Source organism: Saimiri boliviensis, chromosome 14, assembly GCF_048565385.1.
Source record: "Saimiri boliviensis isolate mSaiBol1 chromosome 14, mSaiBol1.pri, whole genome shotgun sequence".
NCBI classification, from domain to species: Eukaryota; Metazoa; Chordata; class Mammalia; order Primates; family Cebidae; genus Saimiri; species Saimiri boliviensis.
In genome coordinates this window covers 7,718,288-7,743,169 of record NC_133462.1, presented here as the reverse complement: position 1 = coordinate 7,743,169, position 24,882 = coordinate 7,718,288, and the positions used below count along the sequence as shown (strand labels likewise).

Below are 24,882 nucleotides of genomic sequence, written 5' to 3'. Positions count from 1 at the left end.
CAAAGCACAGTGGCCCAAGAAAGAGACAAATTGATTTCTTTTTTTTTTTTTTTTTTGAGACGGAGTTTCGCTCTTGGTACCCAGGCTGGAGTGCAATGGCGCGATCTCGGCTCACCGCAACCTCCGCCTCCTGGGTTCAGGCAATTCTCCTGCCTCAGCCTCCTGAGTAGCTGGGATTACAGGCACGCGCCACCACGCCCAGCTAGTTTTTTGTATTTTTAGTAGAGACGGGGTTTCACCATGTTCACCAGGATGGTCTCCATCTCTTGACCTCGTGATCCAACCGCCTCGGCCTCCCAAAGTGCTGGGATTACAGGCTGGAGCCACCGCGCCCGGCCCTGGGACAGGCACCTTTTAAAAATTTCTTTCTCGGGCCGGGCGCGGTGGCTCAAGCCTGTAATCCCAGCACTTTGGGAGGCCGAGGCGGGTGGATCACGAGGTCGAGAGATGGAGACCATCCTGGTCAACATGGTGAAACCCCGTCTCTACTAAAAAAAATACAAAAAATTAGCTGGGCATCGTGGCACGTGCCTGTAATCCCAGCTACTTAGGAGGCTGAGGCAGGAGAATTGCCTGAGCCCAGGAGGCGGAGGTTGCGGTGAGCCGAGATCGCGCCATTGCACTCCAGCCTGGGTAACAAGAGCGAAACTCCGTCTCAAAAAAAAAAAAAAAAAAAAAAATTCTTTCTCTGATATTCAAATTAACAGGAAGGTTGAAAGAATAAATAGTGTAAAGAACACCCGCACACACCCTTGGCCCAGGTTGCCTGTTTCAACACTCTGCCCTGTTTATCACTTGCATGTGTGTTTCTTATCTCCTGTCTCTCTGTATACGTACACACACTTTTTACAAATCATCTTGAATATCCTGAATATCTTGCAGACATTACGGCCATTTACTCCAAAATACTTGAGTGTATATCTCCTAATAATATTCTTACTGAACCACAGGAAAGTTATCCACGTAAGTTTAACCTGAATATAATCTTGTCTAATCAACCAGAGGATATATACTTTTGGTTTTATTTGAGACGACGTCTTACCATGTTGTCCTGTCTGGTCTCAAACTCCTGGCTCCAGTGATTTTCCTACCTTGGCTTCCCAAAGTGCTGGGATTACAGGCACAAGCCACTTGCCCAGTCAACTTTTCTGTTGTGGTTCTTTTGTTTTTTCTTTGTTTGGGTTTTATTTGCTGTCGGTGGTGGTAGTTTTGTTTTGTTTTTTGTTTTTTTTTTGACAGAATCTTGCTCTGTTGCCCAGGCTGGAGTACAGTCACGTGATCTCAGCTTACTGCAACCTCTGCTTGCTGGGTTCAAGTGATTTTCCTGCCTCAGCCTCCTGAGTAGCTGGAATTGCAGATGTGCGCCACCACGCCCAGCTAATTTTTTGTATTTTTAGTAGAGATGGGGTTTCACCATGTTGGCCAGGCTAGTCTCAAACTCCTGACCTCAGGTGATCTACCCGCCTCAGCCTCCTAAAGTGCTGGGATTACAGGCGTGGGCCACTGTGCTCGGTCCCAGCCAACTTTTATATCAATATGTCTTGTCAAAATATATCCCCAAAATAGTCTTTTATAGGTTGTAATTAAGAAAACACAGGCTGGGCATGGTGGCTCACTCTTGCAGTCCTAGCACTTTGGGAGGCCAAGGCTGACTGTAAGGCTTGGGAGGATCGCCTGAGGTCAGGAGTTTGAGGCTAGACTGACCAGTATGGTGAAACCCTCTCTCTACTAAAATATAAAAATTAGCCGGGCATGGCGGTGGGCATCTGTGATCCCCGCTACTCAGGAGACTGAGGCAGGAGAATCTCTTGAACCCAGGAGGCAGAAGTTGCAGTGAGCCGAGATGGCGCCACTGCACTCTAGCTTGGGTGACAGAGCCGACACTCCATCTCAAAAAAAAAAGGAAAAAAAGAGGCTCTGATCCAGAGGAAAGGAGGATAGAGGAGGAAGAAAAGGATGTAGGTGAAGGAGGTGAGAGACAGGCAAGGGAGGAAGGAAGTGGAGGAGGAGGGGAGAGGAATTAGAAAGGGGTAGAAGTCATGCAGAGGAGGAGGGGAGAGGGATGAAGGAGAGCGGTGAACAACAAAAGGAGGGGGGTGGAGAGGGAGCTAGGAGAACAAAGGGTCCTTTCTCCGGAGAGGGGGACAGTGGGCGGGGCTGACACTGTCAGCCAGTCCTCCCAGCAGGGAAGAGAATCCTGGACAGGGAGGAGATGAGAGGGTATTTATAAGGGCTTCTTGGTGGGAGATGGGAACCCAGTGAGGGCCACTGGAGGGTCCCTGGGCACACTCTGGCCCTTCCCAGAAAGGGGGGTCCTTTTTCTTGAAGCTTCAACCAATTGTGTATTAGGGGAACCTAGGGGGCATTTTATTATTGATCACAGTCATTATTATTGTTATTATATTGCTATTTTTATTAAACCTCCCCCCACTGAAGGGCGGGGGCAAAATAAATATTTATCTTCTCAAATGCCACATTCCCAGGAAGGACAGACCCTGATGCTCCGTCAGACAACAAGAAACCAATAAAGGCAACTTTGTAAAAAAAAAAAAAAAAAACACACACAAGTAGGCTGGGTGCAGTGGCTCACACCTGTAATCCCAGCACTTTGGGAGGCCGAGGTGGGAGGATCACCTGAGGTCAGGAATTCGAGACGAGCCTGGCCAACATGGTGAAACCCTGTCTCTACTAAAAACACAAAAAGTAGCTGGGCGTGGTGGCGGGTGCAGCTACTCAGGAGGCTCAGGCAGGAGAATCGACTGAATCTGGGAGGCAAAGGTTGCAGTGAGCCAACACCATGCCATTGCACTCCAGCCTGGGCGACAAGAGTGAGACTCCATCAAAAAAAAAAAAAAAAAAGCCCACAAATATATATAAGTAGCAGTCTGTGTGTGGTTTGTGTTGTGGTTTTGCTACTGCGTGTCCTGGATTAGAAGAGAAAGTAGGTTACTATAAACGGGATTTTGGAGACGACTGGAGAAATTAGGAGATGTATGTACCCTTATTTATTTCCCGTCATCCTTGAGTTGGTGTTAAACATCCTAGATTGTATCGTACTGTGCTCAGTGAAGGGAATTCCTTATTCTTAGACAGTACGTGCTACAGTGTGGAGGGGCATGGTATCTGCAAGGAATTCTCAAAATAGGAAGAGAAGCAACAGGCTGGGTGTGGTGACTCACGCCTGTAATCCCAGCACTTTAGGGGGCTGAAGTAGGCGAATCACCTGAGGTCAAGAGTTTCAGACCAGCCTGGCCAATGTGGCGAAACCCCATCTCTATTAAAAGCACAAAACTTGGCCGGGCGCGGTGGCTCAAGCCTGTAATCCCAGCACTTTGGGAGGCTGAGACGGGTGGATCACGAGGTCAAGAGATTGAGACCATCCTGGTCAACATGGTGAAACCCCGTCTCTACTAAAAATACTAAAAATTAGCTGGGCATGGTGGCTTGTGCCTGTAATCCCAGCTACTCAGGAGGCTGAGGCAGGAGAATTGCCTGAACCCAGGAGGCGGAGGTTGCAGTGAGCCGAGATGGCGCCATTGCACTCCAGCCTGGGCAACAAGAGCGAAACTCCGTCTCAAAAATAAATAAATAAATAAATAAAAGCACAAAACTTGGCTGGGCATCGTGGTGGGCGCCTGTAATCCCAGCTACTTAGAGGCTGAGGCAGGAGAACCACTTGAACCCGGGAAGTGGAGGTTGCAGTGAACTGAGATTGCACCACTGCATTCCAGGCTGGAGTGAGACTCTATCTCAAAAAAAAAAAAAAAGTTATAAGATAGTGCGCACACCGCACAGGTGGGAGGGCAGAGAGAGGCGGGGAGGAAGCCCAGGCGCAACATGCTGACCACCAGGGAGCCTGGGGAAGGGCATCCAGGAGTCTTGGCATTTGCGATTCTTTCTTTCTTTCTTTTTTTGAGGCAGTCTTGTTCTGTCACCGGGTGCCAGGCTGGAGTGCATTGGCACAGTCTTGGCTTACTGCCACCTCCGCCTCCCAGGTTCAAGCAGTTCTCCTGCCTCAGCCTCCTGAGTAGCTGGGAACACAGGCGTATGCCACCATGCCCAGCTAATTTTTGTATTTTTTTAGTAGAGATGGGGTTTCACCATGTTGGCTGAGATGGTCTCGAACTCCTGACCTCGTGATCCGCCCTCCTCGGTCTCCCAAAGTGCTGGGATTACAGGCTTGAGCCACCACGCCCAGCCTGAGATTATTTCAAAGTATTTAGGCTGGTGCAAAAGCAATCATGGTTTTTGTCATTTCAGTGACAGATGGCCTGGGCAGATGGGTGGTAGGTGAGAGCATAGGAGACAGAGGTTTATGGGAAATAAAGAGATGTGCTAAGGCCAAGCGTGGCGGCTCACACCTGTAATCCCAGCACTTTGGGAAGCTGAGATGGGTGGATCACTTGAGGTCAGGAGTTCCAGACCAGCATGGCCAGCATGGTGAAACCCCATCTCTACTAAAAATTTAAAAATTTGCTTGGCATGGTGGCGGGTGCCTCTGTAATCTTAGCTGCTGGGAAGGCTGAGGGGAGAATTGCTTGAACCTTGATGGTGGAGGTTGCAGTGAGCCGAGATCATGCCACTGCACTCCAGCCTGGGTGACAAGAACAAAACTCCATCTCAAAAAAAGAAAAAAAGTCCAGGTGCGGTGGCTCACACCTGTAATCACAGCACTTTGGGAGGCCAAAACAGGAGGATCACCTGAGGTCGAGAGTTCAAGACCAGCCTCACCAACATGGAGAAACCCCGTCTCTACTGAAACTACAGAATTAGCCGGGTGTGGTGGCACATGCCTGTAATCCCAGCTACATGCGGGGCTGAGGCAGGAGAATTGCTTGAACCCAGGAGGCAGAGTTGCAGTGAGCCAAGATCACACCATTGCACTCCAGCCTGGGCAACAAGAGCGAGATTCCATCTCAAAAAAAAAAAAAAAAGAAAGAAAAAAAAGGACATCCTAAGGACCTAGTGTCAGGGAGTCGAATGGGCTGCCACTGCTAGCTGACAATTGAGCATCTGCAATGTGCTCCCACCCCGCTGCCTGCAGGGTGCAGAGCTGTGTTACTCTAGCCACTCCAGAGAGCAGGAAAAGGCTCATGGTCATGGTGGGTGCATGGGAGGCCATGGAGAAGACAACAGGGTAAGGGGTGTCTCTGATCAGTACCTCCACCAAGCTCCAACTTGCCTGGCAGGATGGATGGCAAGCGGCGGCCAGGCCCAGGGCCTTGGGTGCCCCCAAAGCGGGCCCGTGGGGGATTCTGGGATGACGATGACATACCTCAGCCATCCCAGTTCGAGGAGGACCTGGCACTGATGGAGGAGATGGAGGCAGAGCACAGGCTACAGGAGCAGGAGGAGGAGGAGCTGCAGTCGGCCCTGGAGGGGGCTGCAGACGGTAAGGCTTGGAACTGGAAGCCCCTGCTGCGGAACCCATCGACCCTGGTCTTGCCTTTGGTCCAAGAGTCAGCTGCAAAGCTGACCTGTGACCCCGCTTTGGCTTACTTTGAATCCTACAAAGGTCTGACCTTCCCCCCGCCATGCAGCCCGTATGGCCTGCAGTGATTCTGGCCCTGACCCTTGACCCCCATTCTCTTCCAAGTTTCCTGCCTGACCCAGACCACAACCTCTGCCTGGCTCCTTTGAGAGTCAGATGCTGTCCTGGCCGGAGAGGACCATGCCTCCATGTACCCCACTTCCTTCCCTTCCCCTACCAGGGCAGATCCCACCATCAGCCATAGATCCTCGCTGGCTTCGGCCCACACCAGCCCCCCTGGACCCCCAGACGGAGCCCCTCATCTTCCAACAGTTAGAGATTGACCATTATGTGGGTGAGTTTGGGGGTTCCATGTCTGGGGCCCCAGGCTCCTGGGACAAGGCTGGGCCAGGTCAGCCCCTCCAGCTCTGCCACTCTGGTGTCCATAGAGCTGAAGTGACAGAACAGACCAGTGGGTGCCAGGAGTTGTGGATTACGAAGCAGAGGTGACACAAGGTCAGCCCGAGGGAGGTGCTCGGTGCAGTGAGTTGTTTTGCATCCTGATTTTGGTACACAGTGAATGTAAGGACTCCTGTGCCTTTTAAAATTCGTAGCACTAGGCACGTACACCAAAAGTCAACTTGACTTTTTTTTTTTTTTGAGATGGAGTCTTGCTCTCACCAAGGCTAAAGTGCAGTGACACGATCTCTGCTCACTGCAACTTCTGCCTCCCAGGTTCGAGCAATTCTCCTACATCAACCTCCCAGGTAACTGGGATTACAGGCATACATGATTTTTTTTTTTTTTTTTTTTTTTTTTTTGAGACGGAGTCTCAATCGTCACCCAGGCTGGAGTGGATAGGCACGATCTCAGCTCACTGCATCTTCTGCCTCCTGGGTTCAAGTAATTCTCCTGCCTCAGCCTGCCAAGTAACTGGGATTACAGGTGCCCACCATCATGCCCTGTTGATTTTTTTTTTTTTTTTTTACCTGCACAATCTGTAGATGTGAAAAAAAGGTTTTTATTTATTTTTTTTTTTTATTGCATTTTAGGTTTTGGGGCACATGTGAAGAACATGCAAGATTGTTGCATAGGTACACACATGGCAATGTGATTTGCTGCAACATGATTTTTATATTTTAGTAGAGACGGGGTTTCGACATGTTGCCCAGGCTGATTTTGAACTCCTGACCTCAGGTGATCTGCCTACCTTAGCCTCCCAAAGTGCTGGTATTACAGTTGTGAGCAACTGTGCCCCACCAATTTTTTTTCTTTTTTTTAATTTCTTTTTTTTTTTTGAGATGGAGTTTCACTCTTGTTACCCAGGCTGGAGTGCAATGGCGCGATCTCGGCTCACCGCAACCTCCGCCTCCTGGGTTCAGGCAATTCTGCCTCAGCCTCCTGAGTAGCTAGGATTACAGGCATGCGCCACCATGCCCAGCTAACGTTTTGTATTTTTAGTAGAGACGGGGTTTCACCATGTTGACCAGGATGGTCTTGATCTCTTGACCTTGTGATCCACCCGCCTCGGCCTCCCAAAGTGCTGGGATTACAGGCGTGAGCAACTGCGCCTGGCCATTTTTTTTTTTTTTTTGAAACAGAATCTCCCTGTGTTACTCAGGCTGGAGTACAGTGGCACCATCATGGTTCACTGTAACCTCAACCTCCTGGGCTCAAGTGGTCCTCCCACCTCAGCCTCGAAGTCGCTAGGACTATAGGTGTGTACCACAATGCCTGGCTTACTTTTAAAAATACACTTTTGGGCCAGGCATGGTGGCTCAAGGCTGTAATCCTAGCACTTTGGGAGGCTGAGGCGGGCAGATCACTTGAGCCTTGGCCAACATGGTGAAACCCCATCTGTACTAAAAATACAAAAATTAGCTGCGTGGGGTGGCACAGGCCTGTAATCTCAGCTATTCAGGTGGCTGAGGCACAAGAATCCCTTTGTCCTGAAAAGTGGTGTTTGCGCCACTGCACTCCAGCCTGGGAAACAGAAAATACACACGTATACGTATACATATACCTATATGTATGTGTATTTGTTCTGTTTTTTTGAGAGAGGGTCTCGCTCTTTTGCCCAGGCTGGTCTCAAAGTCCTGGGCTCAATTGAAGTGATCCTCACACCTTGGCCTCACAATGCAACTGGAATCACAGGCTTGGGCCACTGTGCATGGCCAGTTGTTTTTATCTTGTAATAAAAAAGAGGGGCCTCCCTGTAGCTGTGCTGTGGAGAATGGATCCTAGGGGGACAAGGATAGAAATGGGAACCAGGGCGGAGGCTGAAATGGACAGAGGGAATGGTAGAGGGGCAGGAGTGCCCCAGGCTGCAGGCCCCAAGATATTTGGAGGCTGTGGGGGTCTGGGAAGGCACACCTCCGAGGAATCTGAGAGAGGCATCCCCTTTCTTATCCTGTGACCCTGCAGGCCCAGCACAGCCCGTGTCTGGCGGGCCCCCACTGTCCCGAGGCTCCGTGCCTGTGCTCCGAGCCTTCGGGGTCACTGACGAGGGGGTCTCCGTCTGCTGCCACATCCATGGCTTCGCCCCCTACTTCTATACCCCAGCACCCCCTGGTGAGTGGCCCCCACCCAGCCCCGTCCCGGGCCCCCAGAGCCCCCGGAGCCCCCTGTACCTCTGACCACCCCTCCCACTCCAGGTTTCGGGCCCGAGCACCTGGGCGAGCTGCAGCGGGAGCTGAACTTGGCCATCAGCCGGGACAATCGCGGCGGAAAGGAGCTGACTGGGCCGGCTGTGCTGGCCGTGGAGCTGTGCTCCCGAGAGAGTGAGTGCTCCCCAGGGATCAGCAGGTGAGGGTTCCCTGGGGAGGCTGCCGGCCGATCCCAGCCTCTTCCGTCTGCAGGCATGTTTGGGTACCACGGGCACGGGCCCTCCCTATTTCTGCGCATCACCCTGGCGCTGCCACGCCTCGTGGCCCCAGCCCGCCGTCTCCTGGAACAGGGCATCCGTGTGGCAGGCCTGGGCACCCCCAGCTTCGCGCCCTATGAGGCCAACGTCGACTTTGAGATCCGGTATGGCCTCTGCCTCACTTCTCCAGCCTCTGTCCCGACCCTTGGGCAGCCCCTGTCCACTGACCTCCAGTCCCCTCCAGGTTCATGGTGGACACGGACATCGTTGGCTGCAACTGGCTGGAGCTCCCTGCCGGGAAATACGCCCTGAGGCTGAAGGAGAAGGTACAGGGCTGTCCAGGGCAAGGCGGGGCAAGGCAGGGTGGGGAGCTGGTACCCTGCTGCCACCGCTGACCCACTCATGCCCACAGGCTACACAGTGCCAGCTGGAGGCGGACGTGCTGTGGTCCAATGTGGTCAGTCACCCACCTGAAGGGCCATGGCAGCGCATTGCGCCCCTGCGCGTGCTCAGCTTCGACATCGAGTGTGCCGGTCGCAAAGGTCTGTCTCTGGACCCAGGCTCCTGCTCACCTCCTTGATGTGCCAGGTGGTGGTGGGGGATGGGCAGGCAAGTGCCCAGGTCCTGGGGGCAGGACCACCCCAGCCTGTGTGGCGGGATGGGGTGGGGAGGGGTGGAGATGGCCTGGAGGTGAGGGCCGAGCTGGAGCCAGGGTGGGTTACTCAGGGCGGGCCAGCAGGCAGGTAGGTGGTGGGGACAGCCCTGGGGAGATAGGAGGTGCAGCCTCCCTGCTGTGTTGGGAGGGAGGGGCAGGAGTCAGGTCCAGGCATCCCCCTTCTCCCCTCCCTCACAGGCATCTTCCCTGAGCCCGAGCGGGACCCCGTGATCCAGATCTGCTCACTGGGCCTGCGCTGGGGGGAGCAGGAGCCCTTCCTGCGCCTGGCGCTCACCCTGCGGCCCTGCGCCCCCATCCTGGGTGCCAAGGTGCAGAGCTACGAGAAGGAGGAGGACCTACTGCAGGTGGCTCTCGCTCCGCGCCCCACACCACTTCCCGGGGACCCCGCCAGCCTCCATGTCCTGAGCCATCTCGGGCCAGCCTCTGGTGCTGCGATGCCCGTATCCGTGGGTCTGGGCACCCCTGTGCTCTGAGGCTTGAGCATTCCCACGCTGGGTTCTGCAGGATTTTCAGGGGTGGCTGGGCTTCCAGAACATTCTGGAAGTAGGGAAGTCTGAGGCAGGGCGACCACCAGGGTGACCCAGTGTGCTCCCATCCCCAGGCCTGGTCCACCTTCATCCGCATCATGGACCCTGACGTCATCACCGGCTACAACATACAGAACTTCGACCTTCCGTACCTCATCTCTCGGGCCCAGACCCTCAAGGTGAGGGCTGGGCAGGGGGGGGCTTCTCTCCGACGCTCCGGGCCTGGCCTCCGGGCCCTGGGCCTCCTTCCCATGGCTTGGTGCACCTTGCTCTGTGTGCCTCAGCCCGTTGCCTGGGCCTGGCCCTGCCCTGTTCCAAGTCCGAAAAGTTACTGTGGCTTTTGTCAGAGGCAAGGAGGGCGTTAGAGTGGAATAAGAGAAGGCCGCGTATTCAGAGGTCAGGCTGAAGCTTGCAGGGGTTCAGCAAGCCACTGAAGCAGCCACTGAATCCAGGCCTTGCTTTGGGTTAGATCCGAGTAAGGAAAAGAGTAATCATGAAGTAGGAGAGGGGAGTGTGATGATGGACGGGGCAAATTCCAGATGCTTGTTGAGTCCGGGTGTGTGTAAAGGTGGATTCCTCTCCCCGGGTTGCTGTATCAAAGAGCCACAGACCAGGTGTCTGAAAACAGCGGGTCATTGTCTCACCGAACCGAAGGCTGGAGAGTCCACGACCAGGGCGTCAGCCGGGCCACTGCGTTCGGGGCTGTGAGGGAGGATGTTCCTGGCCGGCCTTTCTCCTGGGCTTGCAGACGGCTGTCTTCCCCGCGTGCCTGTTCACGCTGTCTGCCCTCTGTGTATGTCTGTTTCCAGATGTCTTCCTTTTTGAGACGGAGTCTCGCTGTGCTGCCCAGGCTGGAGTGCAGTGGAGCGATCTCAGCTCACTGCAACCTCCACCTTCTGGGTTCAAGCAATTCTCCTGCTTCAGCCTCCCGAGTAGCTGGGATTACAGGCATGCACCACCACACCCAGCTAATTTTGTTTTTTTAGTAGAGACAGGGTTTCTCCATGTTGGTCATGCTGGTCTTGAACTCCTGACCTCAGGTGATCCGCCCACCTTGGCCTCCCAAAGTGCTCGGATTACAGGTGTGAGACACTGTGCCTAGCTTTTTTTTTTTTTTTTTTAAGTAGAGCAAGGTTTTACCATGTTGGCCAGGCTGGTCTCGAACTCCTGACCTCAGGCAATCTGCCCGCCTCAGCCTCCCAAAGCGCTGGGATTACAGGCATGAGCCACTGTGCCCAGCGCAGATGTCCCCTTTGTATAGGGACACCGTCATGGGATGAGGGCCCACCCCAGTGACCCCATCATCACTTGATCTCCTGCAAAGACGTATTTCCAAATGAGGTCACATTCTGAGGTGCTGGGGGTTAGGACTTGGGCATCTTTTGGGAGAACACGGTTCAGCCCTTAACGGGATATATTGCTTTATTTTCCTGCTTTTCTGTCTGGCCAGCTTGGTAATGGAAAACCAAAACAGGCCGGGCATGGTGGTTCGTGCCTGTAATCCCAGCACTTTGGGAGGACGAAGCGTGAGGGTTGATTGAATTCAGGAGTTTAAGACCAGCCAGGGCAACATAGCAAGACTCTGTCTCTATTACACAGAAAAAAAGAAAAAAATCCATTCTGAAAAAACAGAGCAAACTCTTAGGACTCCCAGTGGCTCCAGCTGTCCACTCCACAGTGTGGCGCTGATGCCCGGGCCACTGCGCTCCTCCCCTTCCCTGGGCACCCCTCACCCTCTGCCCTGGGTCCACCCCAGGCTTCTCCTGCTTCAGTCTCCCACAGGCTGGGCCCCAGCACCCTGCAAGGTCCCCTCCACCCAGGCGCTCTCCAGCGTCTTCTGCTCCCCCGTCTCAACCCAGCTCCATGCTGCCGCCTGCTCACAGCGTCCCCAAATCTGTTCCTCACCTAGGTGCAGCCCACAGCCACTGGGCTCCGTCCTTGGTCCCCAGTCCATCAGGACCCCGACTCTCCCTGTCCCAGCCCCGGCTGCAGCTTCATCCTCCCTCCGGACTCCTTCCCCGGCCTCCCGCTCCCCACACCCAGCCCTGCCTGTCTTTTTGCCCCCAGGGTTGCTCTCGGCCCCCCAGGGTTGCTATAGGGATGTCGTGGTCGATGTGGATCTCTGTTCCTCTGGCTGATGTGACACTGGGGACTCCCAGCCTGCCGCACACCCTGCCTCTCCCCGCCAGGTACAAACATTCCCTTTCCTGGGCCGTGTGGCCGGCCTTCGCTCCAACATCCGGGACTCATCGTTCCAGTCCAAGCAGACGGGCCGGCGGGACACCAAGGTGGTCAGCATGGTGGGCCGCGTGCAGATGGACATGCTGCAGGTACAGCTGGGCCGGGCGGGGGCCGGGGGTTGTCCCCGTCCTCGGGAGGCCACTGCCCAGGCCTGGAGCCAGCTGACCCGCCCGCGCACCCAGGTGCTGCTTCGTGAGTACAAGCTCCGCTCTTACACACTCAACGCCGTGAGCTTCCACTTCCTGGGCGAGCAGAAGGAGGACGTGCAGCACAGCATCATCACCGACCTGCAGGTGCCCGACCTCTGACCGCCACCTCTTCCCTGGCCTCGCACTGTGGCTGCATACCCCCACCTCTGACCTCACGCTGGACTCCCCGCCCCCCCGACCCTACCTCCATCTCCACCCAGACCCTGATGGCTTGGAAGCCGCCCCTGCCCGCCTCCCCTCCCAGGCCCTCCCCAGGCCACCTCGCCCTGTTCCCACTTCCTCCTGCTGCTCTGCCTCGCACCCTTAGCCCCCGGGCCCTGACCCCATCTGTGCCCATCCCCAGAATGGGAATGACCAGACCCGACGCCGCCTGGCCGTGTATTGCCTGAAGGACGCCTACCTGCCGCTGCGGCTGCTGGAGCGGCTCATGGTGCTGGTGAACGCCGTGGAGATGGCTCGGGTCACTGGCGTGCCCCTCAGCTACCTGCTCAGCCGTGGCCAGCAGGTCAAGGTCGTGTCCCAGCTGTTGCGGCAGGTCAGTGGCTGAGACCTGTCCTCACCACTCCCCAGCAAGGGGCGCCACCGGGCATGTCTCTGGCCCCCTCCAGGCGATGGCGTCCCGGATGCACCTTTTCTCCCCGCTCCCAGTCCTCACGGCCCCACCTGTACCCACTGCATTTTCCACCTTCTCCCTTCCCAGGCCAAGCAGGAGGGGCTGCTGATGCCCGTGGTGAGGTCGGAGGGTGGCGAGGACTACACGGGAGCCACTGTCATCGAGCCCCTCAAAGGGTGAGGCCCAGGCTGAGTGCAGTTTGTTACTGTGATCTCTGGGAGGCCAAGGCAGGGAGGATCTCTCGAGCTCAGGAGTTCCAGACCAGACAGGGCAACATAGCGAGACCCCTGCTCTACAAAAAGTTTTTTTTTTTGAGACGGAGTTTCGCTCTTGTTACCCAGGCTGCAGTGCAATGGCACGATCTCGGCTCACCGCAACCTCTGCCTCCTGGGTTCAGGCAATTCTCCTGCCTCAGCCTCCTGAGTAGCTGGGATTACAGGCACGTGCCACCACGCCCAGCTAGTTTTTTGTATTTTTAGTAGAGACGGGGTTTCACCATATTGACCAGGATGGTCTTGATCTCTCGACCTCGTGATCCACCCGCCTCAGCCTCCCAAAGTGCTGGGATTACAGGCTTGAGCCACCGCGCCCGGCTTACAAAAAGTTTTTTAAAATTAGCCAGGCGTGGTAGTGCACACCTATAATCCCAGTGACTCAGGAGGCTGAGGTGGGAAGATGACCTGAGCCCGGGAGGTGGAGGCTGCAGTGAGCAGTGATTGCACCACTGCACTCCAGCCTGGGTGACAGGGCAAGACCCTGGCTCTAAAATACTTTAATAGGCTGGGCACAGTGGCTAACGCCTGTAATCCCAGCAATTTGGGAGGCCAAGGGGTACAGATCACGAGGTCCGGAGATCGAGAGCATCCTGGTTAACATGGTGAAACCTGTCTCTACTAAAAATACAGAAAATTAGCCAGGCGTGGTGGCGCGTGCCTGTAGTCATCCCAGCTACTTGGGAGCCTGAGGCAGGAGATCGCTCAAACCAGAGAGGCAGAGGTTGCAGTGAGCTGAGATCACGCTGCCGCACTCCAGCCTGGGCGACAGAGCGAGACTCCATCTCAAAATAAAATCATTGATGATTTTGTTTTTTGAGGCAGGGTCTTCCTCTGTCACCCAGGGGGGAGCGCCGTGCTGTGATCTTGGCTTCCTCCATCTCCCAGGCTCAAGCCATCCTCCTGCCTCGGCCCCTGACTAGCTGAGACCACAGGCGTGCACCACCACACCTGGCTAATTTTTAAAAATTTTTTGTAGAGACAGTGTTTCACCATGTTGCCCAGGCTGGTCTGGAACTCCTCCTGCCTCAGCCTCCCAAAGTGCTGGGATTACAGGCGTGAGCACTGCTCCCAGCCAATAAATGACTTCTTTTTTAAGGGTGGGGCCACAAGGCAGGGCAGGGGGCGGCATGGGAACTCCTAGTCCTGACTCCCCACCACGGCGGCTCCCCTCCCAGGTACTACGACGTCCCCATCGCCACCCTGGACTTCTCCTCACTGTACCCGTCCATCATGATGGCCCACAACCTGTGCTACACCACGCTCCTGCGGCCCGGGGCTGCCCAGAAGCTGGGGTACGGTGTCCAGTTCAGCAAGCGTCCCCCGAAGCCATTGGGGCCCTCCCTTGGGGTGCTCGGTCTGGTGGGGGGAGACAGGCACAGGGCCAGGACCGCAGGTCAGAGGTGGAGCTGCCGGCAGTCACCCTGCCATCTTCCACTCTAGCCTGAAGGAGGATCAGTTCATCAAGACGCCCACGGGGGACGAGTTTGTGAAGACCTCGGTGCGGAAGGGGTTGCTGCCTCAGATCTTGGAGAACCTGCTCAGTGCCCGGAAGAGGTGAGGCCTTGAGATCCCCTGCTCAGAACTCAGACTCGCTGGGGTCTCTGTTCAATCCCTGTCCCTCACTGGCTACCTGGCCACACTGCCGGAAGCTGTGTGTGAAATAACACCAGGCGCCCCCTCCTGGCAGCTTCCCTTCACCCCCTTGACCAGAAGCCTCTGTGCAGTGCACAGCACGCCCAACTGTACATCGCACCCACTTCCAGAAAGGACCCCTGACTGGTGCCCGGGGTGCTGTCTGATTGTGCTTTATCTGTGTTCCCTCACAGGGCCAAGGCCGAGCTGGCCAGGGAGACAGACCCCCTGCGGCGCCAGGTCCTGGATGGGCGGCAGCTGGCGCTGAAGGTGAGCGCCAACTCTGTATATGGCTTCACTGGCGCCCAGGTGGGCAAGTTGCCGTGCCTGGAGATCTCACAGGTAAGCACTCAGGCCTCTGGCAGGTAATTGGGGGCAGGTGGGCCCCCTGTGTAGGAGACCGGGGCTCCATGTTGGGGACTTGTATCCAGAGGACTGGGTGCCCCGACTCGCTGGCCTTCAAGAGAGAGGATACCACCGTGGCTTGAGCGACTGGTCCATTCATTCAGTCAGCAAACGCCTGCTGAGCATGAACTGTGGTCAGGGCTCACTCTGTGCCCTGGGGGTACAGAGTAGGGCAAAGGGATGAGAGTTCCTGTCCCCGTTCGGCTCACAGCTCAGTGGGAACACTCACAGGTCCGTGGTAAACGCGTGGGACACACGTGGCACTAGGAGCTCTGCAGACAGATAAAGCAGGAGGTGCGGACTGTCGGGGAGTGGGAGGGCTGGGCGGGACCCACCACCCTCAGCAGGCGATGCTCACTCACATAGGTTGCAGGCCATGGGGCGGGAAGCCGCTCGCCGTCCTCACAGCAGCATCCTAGCCTGCTTACTCCTGGCAGCTCTGCTGCTTGGGCGGAAAAACAGACTCTGAAACCACAGAGGGCCTGAGTTTCCCAGATTTTGCCAGGCTAGGGTGAGTGCCCCAGCTCCTGGCCCATGAGGGCCTCGGAAGGGTCTTCCTGTACAGCCTTCTCCCCTGGGACTTGGGTCTTGGCCCATTCCAGGCCAGTAGTTGTGCCCCTCTGCTTGGTTATCTCTAGCCACGGGGAGCTCCCTCCCCGTCTGGGCACTGTGCCAGTTTTCACAGGGGCTCTGGGCAGAAGCTGGATGAATTCCCAAGGGGTGGGGCCTGTGCACACACACACACCCACTCAAACTTCTGGTGCCCCAAAGCCCACTCAGGTTCAGTGATTCACTAGAAGTACTCAGAGAGCTCGGAAAAGCTGGTTCTCATGGTTCTGATTCAATACAGCAAAAGGACACATTAAACTCAGCAAAGGAAATGGTTCACAGGGCACGGTCTGGGAGGGACCAGGCGTGTCTTCCAGGTGTCCTCTCCCAGTGGAGTTACCAGGATGGCCCTCCTTTCTCCCGGTGTTGATACGTGGCTGCACGTGCAGCATTGCCAGCCAGAGGTTCTCACCCGTGCTCTGGGGTCCAGGGTTTTATCTGGGTGTCAGTCCTGTAGGCACGAAGCACCCTGTGCCTGGCCTTAGTGTCTCCATCCCCAGGCCCCTCAGTGACCCCTAGAGGTCACACTGATACTGCATGGCCCAGGGCCCCGCCGTAAATCATAAACCGCCTGGTGTGGTTCAAAGTCTCAGGTACACGGACACATTTATTTATTTATTTATTTATTTTTTGAGACAGGGTCTCACTCTGTCTCCCAGACTGGAGTGCAGTGGCACAATCCTGGCTCACTGCCGCCTCAACGTCCCAGACTCAAGTGAGCTTCCCACCTTAGCCTCCCCAGTAGCTGGGACCGCAGGCACGTGCCACCTGTTTTTGCCGTTTTTTTGTAGAGATGGGGTCTCACCATGCTGCCCAGGCTGGAACAGAGACACTGTTATCAGGCGGGATATTCTAGGGACTTAGCGGGCCTTCCAGGGGCCAGGCAAGGGCCAGACCTTTCTTTGCAACAAAGTGAGTCACTGGATGCATGCCCTTAACTCCCCTCTGCAGGCACCGGCTGCCTCCCCAGCCTCCTTGGTGGAAAGGGGCGGCTGCGTGGACATGAGACCCCAGCCCCAAAGCAGAGGCCAAGCCAAGAGAGCACCATGTGGCCCTCACCTGGGGCCGCCTCTCACCGACCCTGTACCTCTGTCTTTTCTCTCTCAGCTGCTCCTCTCTGTCATTCTGTCTCTTGACCTCTTTCCTTATTTCTGTCTCTCAAGCTTATGGAGCAAGGGGTGGAATAATAAAGTGTATTGAACCAGGCGCACACCTGTGATCACAGAGTGTAAACACTCTGTGATACTGAGGAGCGAGGATCACCTGAGGCAGGGGTTCGAGACCAGCCTGGGCAGCACAGTGAAACCCTGTCTACAAAAAATACAGCCAAGCTAGCTAGGCATGGTGGCGGCTCATGCCTGTAGTCGCAGCTGCTCAGAAGGCTGAGACAGGAAGATCGCTTGAACCCAACAGATTGAGTTACAGTGAGCTGTGATGGCATCACTGCACTATTCTGGGTGACAGAGTTGAGACCCTGTCTCTCTTAGTTTTTGTTTGTTGTTTTGAGACAAGGTCTCGCTCTGTTGCCCAGACCTGGCGTGCAGTGGTGCGATATTGGTTCACTGCAACTTCTGCCTCCCACGTTCAAACAATTCTCCTGCCTCAGCCTCCCGAGTAGCTGGGGCTACAGGTGTGTACCACCACGCCCAGCTATTTTTGTATTTTTAGTAGAGATGGGTTTTCACCATGTTGGCCATGATGGTCTCAATCTCTTGACCTCGTGATCCGCCTTCCTCAGCCTCCCAAAGTGCTGGGATTATAGGCGTAAACCATCACACCTGGTCTGTTTTGAGATGGGAGTCTCACCCTGTCACCCAGGCTGGAGTGCAGTGGCGTAATCTCTGCTCACTGCAACCTCTACCTCCTGGGTTCAAGTGATTCTCCTGCCTCAGCCTCCTGAATAGCTGGATTACAGACGCCCGCCACCACGCCTGGCTAATTTTTGTATTTTTAGTAGAGATCAGCGTTTTACCGTGTTGGTCAGATTGGTCTTGAACTCCTAACCTCAGGTGATCCATCCACCTCAAGTGCTGGGATTACAGGTGTGAGTCATAGCGCCTGGCTTCCTGTCTCTTAAAAAAAAAAGACACATATCTCTGTGTGTGCGTGTGTGTGTGTGTGTGTGTGTGTGTGTATATATATATTGAATTATGTCTGGAAAAGATTAGAAAGGAAATAAAAAGTAACACAGAACAGGTGGAACAAATAAAAGTCAGACAGTAAAGTGGTAGACATAAGCCAAACTATATCAGTGATAACAGTAAATATAAATGGACCAAATAGTTACACAGATTTCCTGATTAGATCAGGAAACAAACAGAAACAGAAGAGTCACACCCATCTCTCTCCAATGTCCCCACCCCCAGCCTCAGGTTTTTGTGGGGGTTTTTTTTGTATTTTTGGTAGAGATGGAGTTTCACCATGTTGCCCAGGCTGGTCTTGAACTCCTAACTTCGAGTGATTGAGCCATCTTAGCCTCCGAAAGTGTTGGGAGTACAGGCATGAGCCACCGCGCCCAGCCAATTTTCTTTTCTTGAGAAGAAGTCTCGCTCTGTTGCCCAGGCTGGAGTGCAGTGATGCGATCTTGGCTCAGTGCAACCTCTGCCTCCTGGGTTCAAGCGATTTTTCTGCCTCAGCTTCCCAAGTAACAGGAATTACAGGCACACACCACCATGCCTGGCTAATTTTTGTATTTTTAGTAGAGATGAGGGTTCACCATGTTGGCCAGGCTGGTCTCCAACTCCTGACCTCAATTGATCTACCCACCTTGGCCTCCCAAAGTGCTGGTATTACAGGCATGAGCCACCATGCCTAGCCTCAGTTTTCTTAATTCTAAAATACAACAGTGGGTTTCTCAATGATTTTTTTTTTTTTTTTTTTTGAGACGGAGTTTCACTCTTATTACCCAGGCTGGAGTGCAATGGCGCGATCTCGGCTCACCGCAACCTCCGCCTCCTGGGTTCAGGCAATTCTCCTGCCTCAGCCTCCTGAGTAGCTGGGATTACAGGCACGTGCCACCATGCCCAGCTAATTTTTTGTATTTTTAGTAGAGACGGGGTTTCGCCATGTTGACCAGGATGGTCTCGATCTCTCGACCTCGTGATCCACCTGCCTCGGCCTCCCAAAGTGCTGGGATTACAAGCTTGAGCCACCGCGCCCGGCCTCAATGATTTTTTTTAGTCAGGGTGGTACCATGCCCTGCCCTGTGGGACATCTGTCAATGTGTAGGTAGGGCCAGTTCTGGTTGCACAGGGATGGCCGTGGCACTGCTGGCTTCCAGGGAGGGCCGGCTCTGTCAGTGGTCCTGTACCACAGAGACCTGCACAGAACATCACAGTGTCGGGGAAACACCGAGCCAGTGGCCTCTTCAGGTGCAGCCTTTCCAGCACACATTTGATGTATTCAATTCCTCCTGTGTGCCCAGCGCTCCCATCTGGGGAACCCATTTGTTTCCACTTGACCATTGAGGAACAGCCTTGTAGTCCCATTTTGCAGATTTGGCAACTGAGGCCCAGGAGGGGCAGAGTGGCTTGTGCATAAGCCCATGCCACTGGGCAATGGCAGAGGTGGGACCCGCCCCCCCCACCAGCACCACCCATTGCCCACATTCACAGCAGATGGCCCCCAGGGCTTCACTCGGCCTGATTCTCTCCCCGACAGAGCGTCACGGGGTTCGGACGCCAGATGATTGAGAAAACCAAGCAACTGGTAGAGTCCAAGTACACCGTGGAGAATGGCTACAGCACCAGCGCCAAGGTCGGGAGCTGCCTGCCGCTGCCCTGAGATGGGCCCAGGGCAGGTGGGGGGAGGAAGCAGGGCCGGGGCCCCATGTCCTGGTGCCTCCTGGTCACACCCTGCCTGCTCTCCTGTTGTGTCCTTGGGTTCCCATTAGCATTACCCACCTGCCGCTCCCCCCACCCACTGCAGAAGTTGACAGAATGGACCCTGCTTCTGACACACACACCACCTACCCCCAACCCCCACCCCCGCAGGTGGTGTATGGTGACACTGACTCCGTCATGTGCCGATTCGGCGTGTCCTCTGTGGCTGAGGCGATGGCCCTGGGGCGGGAGGCCGCAGACTGGGTGTCCGGTCACTTCCCGTCGCCCATCCGGCTGGAGTTTGAGAAGGTGTGTGGCTCCATCCGGGGCTCTCCATGTAGGGTGCCCTCATCCGGGGACTCGGGGCGTCCCATCATTCTTCCGGTGGCTTACGTGAGTAAGCCACAGTGTGTAGGTATTTTGCTGCCTAGATGCTCCTGACAGTAGGGCCTGGGTTTCCAAAGCCTCCATAGCCTTGGCCTTTGTTACACTGGGTGGCAGCTGTTCTTTGAAAACCCTGTCACAGTGTCCCTGCTTGTGAGGTTTCCTAGTACCTGTCAGATGTGGAGCTGCCCTCCGCACGGGAACCTGATGGGGCTGCATCTTGGATATGTGCACCAATGCCCAGGGCCCCAGCCCTCCGGATACGTACACCTGGTCCCAGGAAACCTTTCGCATGCTTTCTTTTCTTCTTTTTGAGAGGGAGTTGCGCTGTTGTTGCCCAGGCTGGAGTGCGATGGCGAGATCTCGGCTCACGGCAACCTCCACCTCCCAGGTTCAAGCGATTCTCCTGCCTCAGCCTCCCAAGCAGCTGGGATTACAGGCATGTGCCACCACGCCTGGCTGATTTTGTATTTTTAGTAGAGACGGGGTTTCTCCATGTTGGTCAGGCTGGTCTCAAACCCCTGACCTCAGGTGATCCACCTGCCTTGACCTCCCAAAGTGCTGGGATTACAGGTGTGAGCCACTGCACCTGGCCCATATTTTCTTTTGAAAAGACTGGGTCTCGCCCTGTCGTTGCCCAGGCTGGAGTGCAGTGGGGAGTTGACAGCTCACTGCAGCCTTAAACTCCTGGGCTCTGGGAATCCTCCTGCCTCGGCCTCCTGAGCCACCCTCCCAGTCCTCACACTGTACTTTTTCCCTGTGGTTTAAGAGAACTCTTGTGCCAGGCCTTGAACTTGGAGCCTGGAAGCCTGGGGAGGTCTCTGCCTCAGGGCTCACCCAGCCGTAGTCTCTCCTTTCCTGGGGATGCCTCGTCTCCCGAGTTGGGCTCTTATGTTTTAGAGACGATCTCTGGGTTTATCTGTCTCTGTTTCAGATTGGGGTCCCTGGTGTGGAGGGCCCCGGCATGCCAAGGGGCCTCAGGAGCCGCTTTCAGCCACACTCGGGGTCTCGGGGCCCATCCCACCAGGTTCAGGGCGTGGCTCCCGTGTCGTCCTCCTGCATCTGGAACCCTGTCTGCCTTCAGTTCTGGGGGAGTGCAGGGACTGGGGCTCAGCCTCCGCAGGCTCAGGGGTCTCAGCCACGGCTCCCCCCCAGGTCTACTTCCCGTACCTGCTCATCAGCAAGAAGCGCTACGCAGGCCTGCTCTTCTCCTCCCGGCCCGACGCCCACGACCGCATGGACTGCAAGGGCCTGGAGGCTGTGCGCAGGGACAACTGTCCCCTGGTGGCCAACCTGGTCACCGCCTCGCTCCGCCGGCTGCTCATCGACCGGTATGTTGGGCCTCCTCCCACAGACCCGGGGTTCCAGGCCCCAGCCCCTCCTCCCTCAGACCCAGAGGTCTGGATCCCCAGCACCTCCTCCCCCAGACCCAGGGGTCCAGCCCCCCCAGCCCCTCCTCCCTCAGACCCAGGGGTCCAGCCCCCCCAGCCCCTCCTCCCTCAGACCTAGGGGTCGAGACCCCCATCCCTCCTCCCTCAGACCTTGGGGTCCAGCCCCCCATGCCCCTCCTCCCTCAGACCCAGGGGTCCAGACCCCCACCCCTTCTCCCCTGGGAACACAGGTGTCAGACCCAGCTCTTACCCGGTGGTGAAGCAGTGGAAAGAGTCGCCTTGGGCAGCTGTGGGTTCAGGCCCTGCCTCTGCCACTCTGCAGCCTGTGGTAGGAAGGGCCCCTCCCTGCCCTGAGCCTCAGCCCTGAGAGCTCATCCTGGTCCCCAGCCATGAGGCGCCAGCCTGGTCCCCGGCGCCTTTTGGTGACACTGGCCTGTGCGGTCCGCTCTCCCACAGAGACCCCGAGGGCGCGGTGGCCCACGCGCAGGACGTCATCTCCGACCTGCTGTGCAACCGCATTGACATCTCCCAGCTGGTCATCACCAAGGAGCTGACCCGCGCGGCCTCCGACTACGCCGGCAAGCAGGCCCACGTGGAGCTGGCCGAGAGGTCCTGCCTCGGTGCGGGCGGCCGGCCAGAAATAGCCCCCTCCTTCCTGCCAGCTGGGCCCACCACTTCCTACGCCCCCACCCCCACCCCCACCACCCACCTGCCCTCACCCACCCGCCGCCTGTCTCCACGCAGGATGAGGAAGCGGGACCCCGGGAGTGCGCCCAGCCTGGGCGACCGCGTCCCCTACGTGATCATCAGTGCCGCCAAGGGCGTGGCCGCCTACATGAAGTCCGAGGTCAGGCCCACCTGGCTGCCTGCTCCCGCCCAGCCCCCTCACTCTCACTTCTGCTTTCCGAGATGGGCGGGCCTGCGGGAAGGGCGGGGCCTCCCCTGCCCTGTGGGGCCCTGAGAACCGCCCCCGGTGGCAGCCTGGGCGTGGCCTCGGCCCCCTCTGGAGGTCCCCCTCTGTTTTGACGCCTCCCTTGCTCCCCTATGGAAGGGGGTTCTCTTGGATTCATAATCCTCCCACTCTACCCCTACCCGCAGTGACCCACATCTTAGCCCATGACCTCTGACCTCCTAACCTCTTCCTCATCCTTGCTTCCCCTTATGAACTCTGACCCTTCTGTTGTGACCTGAGGGCCCCACAGACTGTGGCCCAGAGACTTCTCCTTCATGACCTCTGACCCCATCCCAGACCTAGGATCCCCCACGTCACAGCCCCTCCTCCCTCAGACCTGGGGGTCTGGGCCCCCAGACCCCTCCTCCCTTAGATGCGAGAGTCCAGACCCCGCGATCACCCCCAGGCCACCGTCCCCCGTGTCCGTCCCGGCACCCTTCCCTGGGTGGCCCGGGCGTGACTGCCGTGTGGCCACAGGACCCACTGTTTGTGCTGGAGCACAGCCTGCCCATCGACACGCAGTACTACCTGGAGCAGCAGCTGGCCAAGCCCCTCCTGCGCATCTTCGAGCCCATCCTGGGCGAGGGCCGCGCCGAGGCCGTGCTGCTGAGTACGGGGTCCCTGGGAGGGGGCGGGCTGGGGACACCCCGGGGGCAGGGGAGGGCACTAGCTCACCACCCGCCTCCTCTCCTGCCTCCTTCTTGCAGGAGGGGACCACACACGCTGCAAAACGGTGCTCACAGGCAAGGTGGGCGGCCTCCTGGCCTTCGCCAAACGCCGCAACTGCTGCATCGGCTGCCGCACCGTGCTCAGCCACCAGGGTGAGCGGCCAGACCACTGCCCCTCGGCCTGCCTGTGCCAGCACCCCCGCTCCTAGACACCCACCACACGGGCTGGCACTGCCACCCAGCAGGCCCCGGGCCCCTGGGCGGTGGCTCCTCCCTGCCCACCCCGCACGGAGGGTCCTCGGCCCCCACCCCGGGAGTTCCCCAGGGGAGTTTTTCCGGCACACTCGCTCCGTTGTTCTCCAGCCTCCGGGGAGTTTCAGAAGCTGGGATTGGCAGTGGGCAGGGAAGGGGCAGGGATGAGGTGGCCCAGGCCCTGGCTGGGCCCCAGCCCTCGGTGCTGACACGCCTCCCCCGCAGGAGCTGTGTGTGAGTTCTGCCAGCCCCGGGAGTCCGAGCTGTATCAGAAGGAGGTGAGAGGGCCGGGAGGTGAGGAGCGGGCAGGTGGGGCGACCGGGGCGCCCTGCTCAGCCGCTGCCGTCCTTCCCAGGTGTCCCATCTGAATGCCCTGGAGGAGCGCTTCTCACGTCTCTGGACACAGTGCCAGCGCTGCCAGGGCAGCCTGCACGAGGACGTCATCTGCACCAGGTGTGCGCCGAGGCCGACCCCCGCCTGCCCCGCCCTTCCCGCTCCCGGGCCTGTGGGTTATGGACCCGGCCTTCCACTCCAAGACCTCTCCCAAGCATTCTCCCTGCCCATCCGCTTCTAGCTGTGAGGTCTCCTGAGCCTCAGTGTCCTTGCCCACAAAATGGACCCATCCCAGCCCCCCAGAGGGGGTGGGTGCTCAGGGAGGCAGGGCCGGCACCCACCCAGTGTTGCCCGGGAAAAGGCTGTCCTCCTGACACACCCAGCCTTCCTGGCCCCCTCCCCAGGGCGGAGCCGGGCTTTCCCCAGGGAACGAGTAGGCGGGGTGGGTTCCCACGCCAGGTGACAGGTGATATACGGCCAGCCCTGGCCTGCACACGGCCGGGCACCCGCTGTTACCGCCTCCCCCATGCCCGCTGAACAAACAGCCTGCTGCAGGAAGGGGCAGGTGGGCTGGGCAGCAGGCAGGGGCCAAAGTCCTGGGAACAGCCCCCACCCCTCTCCCAGGCTGGGCACTGGGCCTTGGCCCTGACCCTGCCCCCACCCCGCCCGCAGCCGGGACTGCCCCATATTCTACATGCGCAAGAAGGTGCGGAAGGACCTGGAGGACCAGGAGCAGCTCCTGCGGCGTTTTGGGCCCCCCGGCCCCGAGGCCTGGTGACCTTGCAAGCATCCCACGGGGCGGGGCCGGGGCGGGGCCGGTGAGAATGAATAAAGTTCTGGGCTTTTGCTACATGGCACTTTGTGGTCTCTGAGGGCACAAGGTCTGGTTTCGTAAGCCCTGGGCCTGGCTGGGACCCTCCTGAGGCCCCCACTGCACCTCATCCTCAGGAGAAGCCCCCCCGGGTTCCTACCTGTGTTGCCTGGTTCATGTGGGCCAAGCCTGCCTCAGTTTCCTCTCTGACCCTGAATGAACACTGGCACCAGTGCTTCTCTGCCCTGCTTAGGGCCCCAGGTGTCTGGCTCTGGCCCTGGCCCGGCCCTCCCTGGGGTTGACCCTGGGGACCCTGGTGGCTGCCCCACCTTCCAGGTGCTGACCTGTTTCCTCCAGGCCTTGGGGCAGCCCCAGGCCCCAAGGCTTCCATTCCCAAGTACGGCCAAGAGGACCCCCCCGCCAGGTCACACACCCACGATGTTTCCTTCCACATTGGGGTCCTGGCAATGGGCTTCGGGTCTGGGTTTCCCCCCAGCGACTCCCATCTCTATCCCCGCGGCCTGTGACTGCCCTCAGACACTGTCAGTCACCTCACCCATCCCCTGGGGGACAGTCTGCTTGCCCTCGGCCTCCAGCCTGCCCCTGCTGGAATTCAGCTTCTGGGTCCGGATCCTCCCCTTCCTGATTCCCCTCTTCAGCGAACCCCAGCCCTTGACTTTTTCAGGGTGGGGCCAAATCCAGCTTCTGTCCCATCTCTACCCGTCAAGGTCAGCCCCCCAACCCCAGCCC

At 57.3% G+C, this 24,882-nt stretch overlaps 1 protein-coding gene across 3 annotated transcripts in view; it reads left to right on the top strand.

Moving 5' to 3' along the window:
* Nucleotides 1–24,186, top strand: part of POLD1 (DNA polymerase delta 1, catalytic subunit) — a 33,282-nt gene extending 9,096 nt beyond the window's left edge. For all 3 annotated transcript variants that reach the window (XM_039466441.2, XM_039466438.2, XM_039466439.2), the window contains exons 2-27: nucleotides 5,190–5,392; nucleotides 5,712–5,825; nucleotides 7,895–8,041; nucleotides 8,125–8,250; nucleotides 8,329–8,497; nucleotides 8,578–8,659; nucleotides 8,746–8,875; nucleotides 9,187–9,353; nucleotides 9,611–9,715; nucleotides 11,726–11,866; nucleotides 11,960–12,070; nucleotides 12,330–12,521; nucleotides 12,687–12,775; nucleotides 14,050–14,166; nucleotides 14,315–14,428; nucleotides 14,701–14,848; nucleotides 19,181–19,276; nucleotides 19,513–19,650; nucleotides 20,881–21,056; nucleotides 21,573–21,725; nucleotides 21,861–21,963; nucleotides 22,546–22,678; nucleotides 22,776–22,889; nucleotides 23,214–23,266; nucleotides 23,344–23,441; nucleotides 23,994–24,186. In XM_039466441.2, coding sequence (XP_039322375.1) covers nucleotides 5,191–5,392; nucleotides 5,712–5,825; nucleotides 7,895–8,041; nucleotides 8,125–8,250; nucleotides 8,329–8,497; nucleotides 8,578–8,659; nucleotides 8,746–8,875; nucleotides 9,187–9,353; nucleotides 9,611–9,715; nucleotides 11,726–11,866; nucleotides 11,960–12,070; nucleotides 12,330–12,521; nucleotides 12,687–12,775; nucleotides 14,050–14,166; nucleotides 14,315–14,428; nucleotides 14,701–14,848; nucleotides 19,181–19,276; nucleotides 19,513–19,650; nucleotides 20,881–21,056; nucleotides 21,573–21,725; nucleotides 21,861–21,963; nucleotides 22,546–22,678; nucleotides 22,776–22,889; nucleotides 23,214–23,266; nucleotides 23,344–23,441; nucleotides 23,994–24,099 — 3,324 coding nt within the window. In that variant the 5' untranslated portion in view covers nucleotide 5,190 and the 3' untranslated portion in view covers nucleotides 24,100–24,186. The remainder of the gene's footprint in view (nucleotides 1–5,189; nucleotides 5,393–5,711; nucleotides 5,826–7,894; nucleotides 8,042–8,124; nucleotides 8,251–8,328; nucleotides 8,498–8,577; nucleotides 8,660–8,745; nucleotides 8,876–9,186; nucleotides 9,354–9,610; nucleotides 9,716–11,725; nucleotides 11,867–11,959; nucleotides 12,071–12,329; nucleotides 12,522–12,686; nucleotides 12,776–14,049; nucleotides 14,167–14,314; nucleotides 14,429–14,700; nucleotides 14,849–19,180; nucleotides 19,277–19,512; nucleotides 19,651–20,880; nucleotides 21,057–21,572; nucleotides 21,726–21,860; nucleotides 21,964–22,545; nucleotides 22,679–22,775; nucleotides 22,890–23,213; nucleotides 23,267–23,343; nucleotides 23,442–23,993) is intronic.
* The last annotated feature ends 696 nt before the right edge of the window (nucleotides 24,187–24,882 follow it).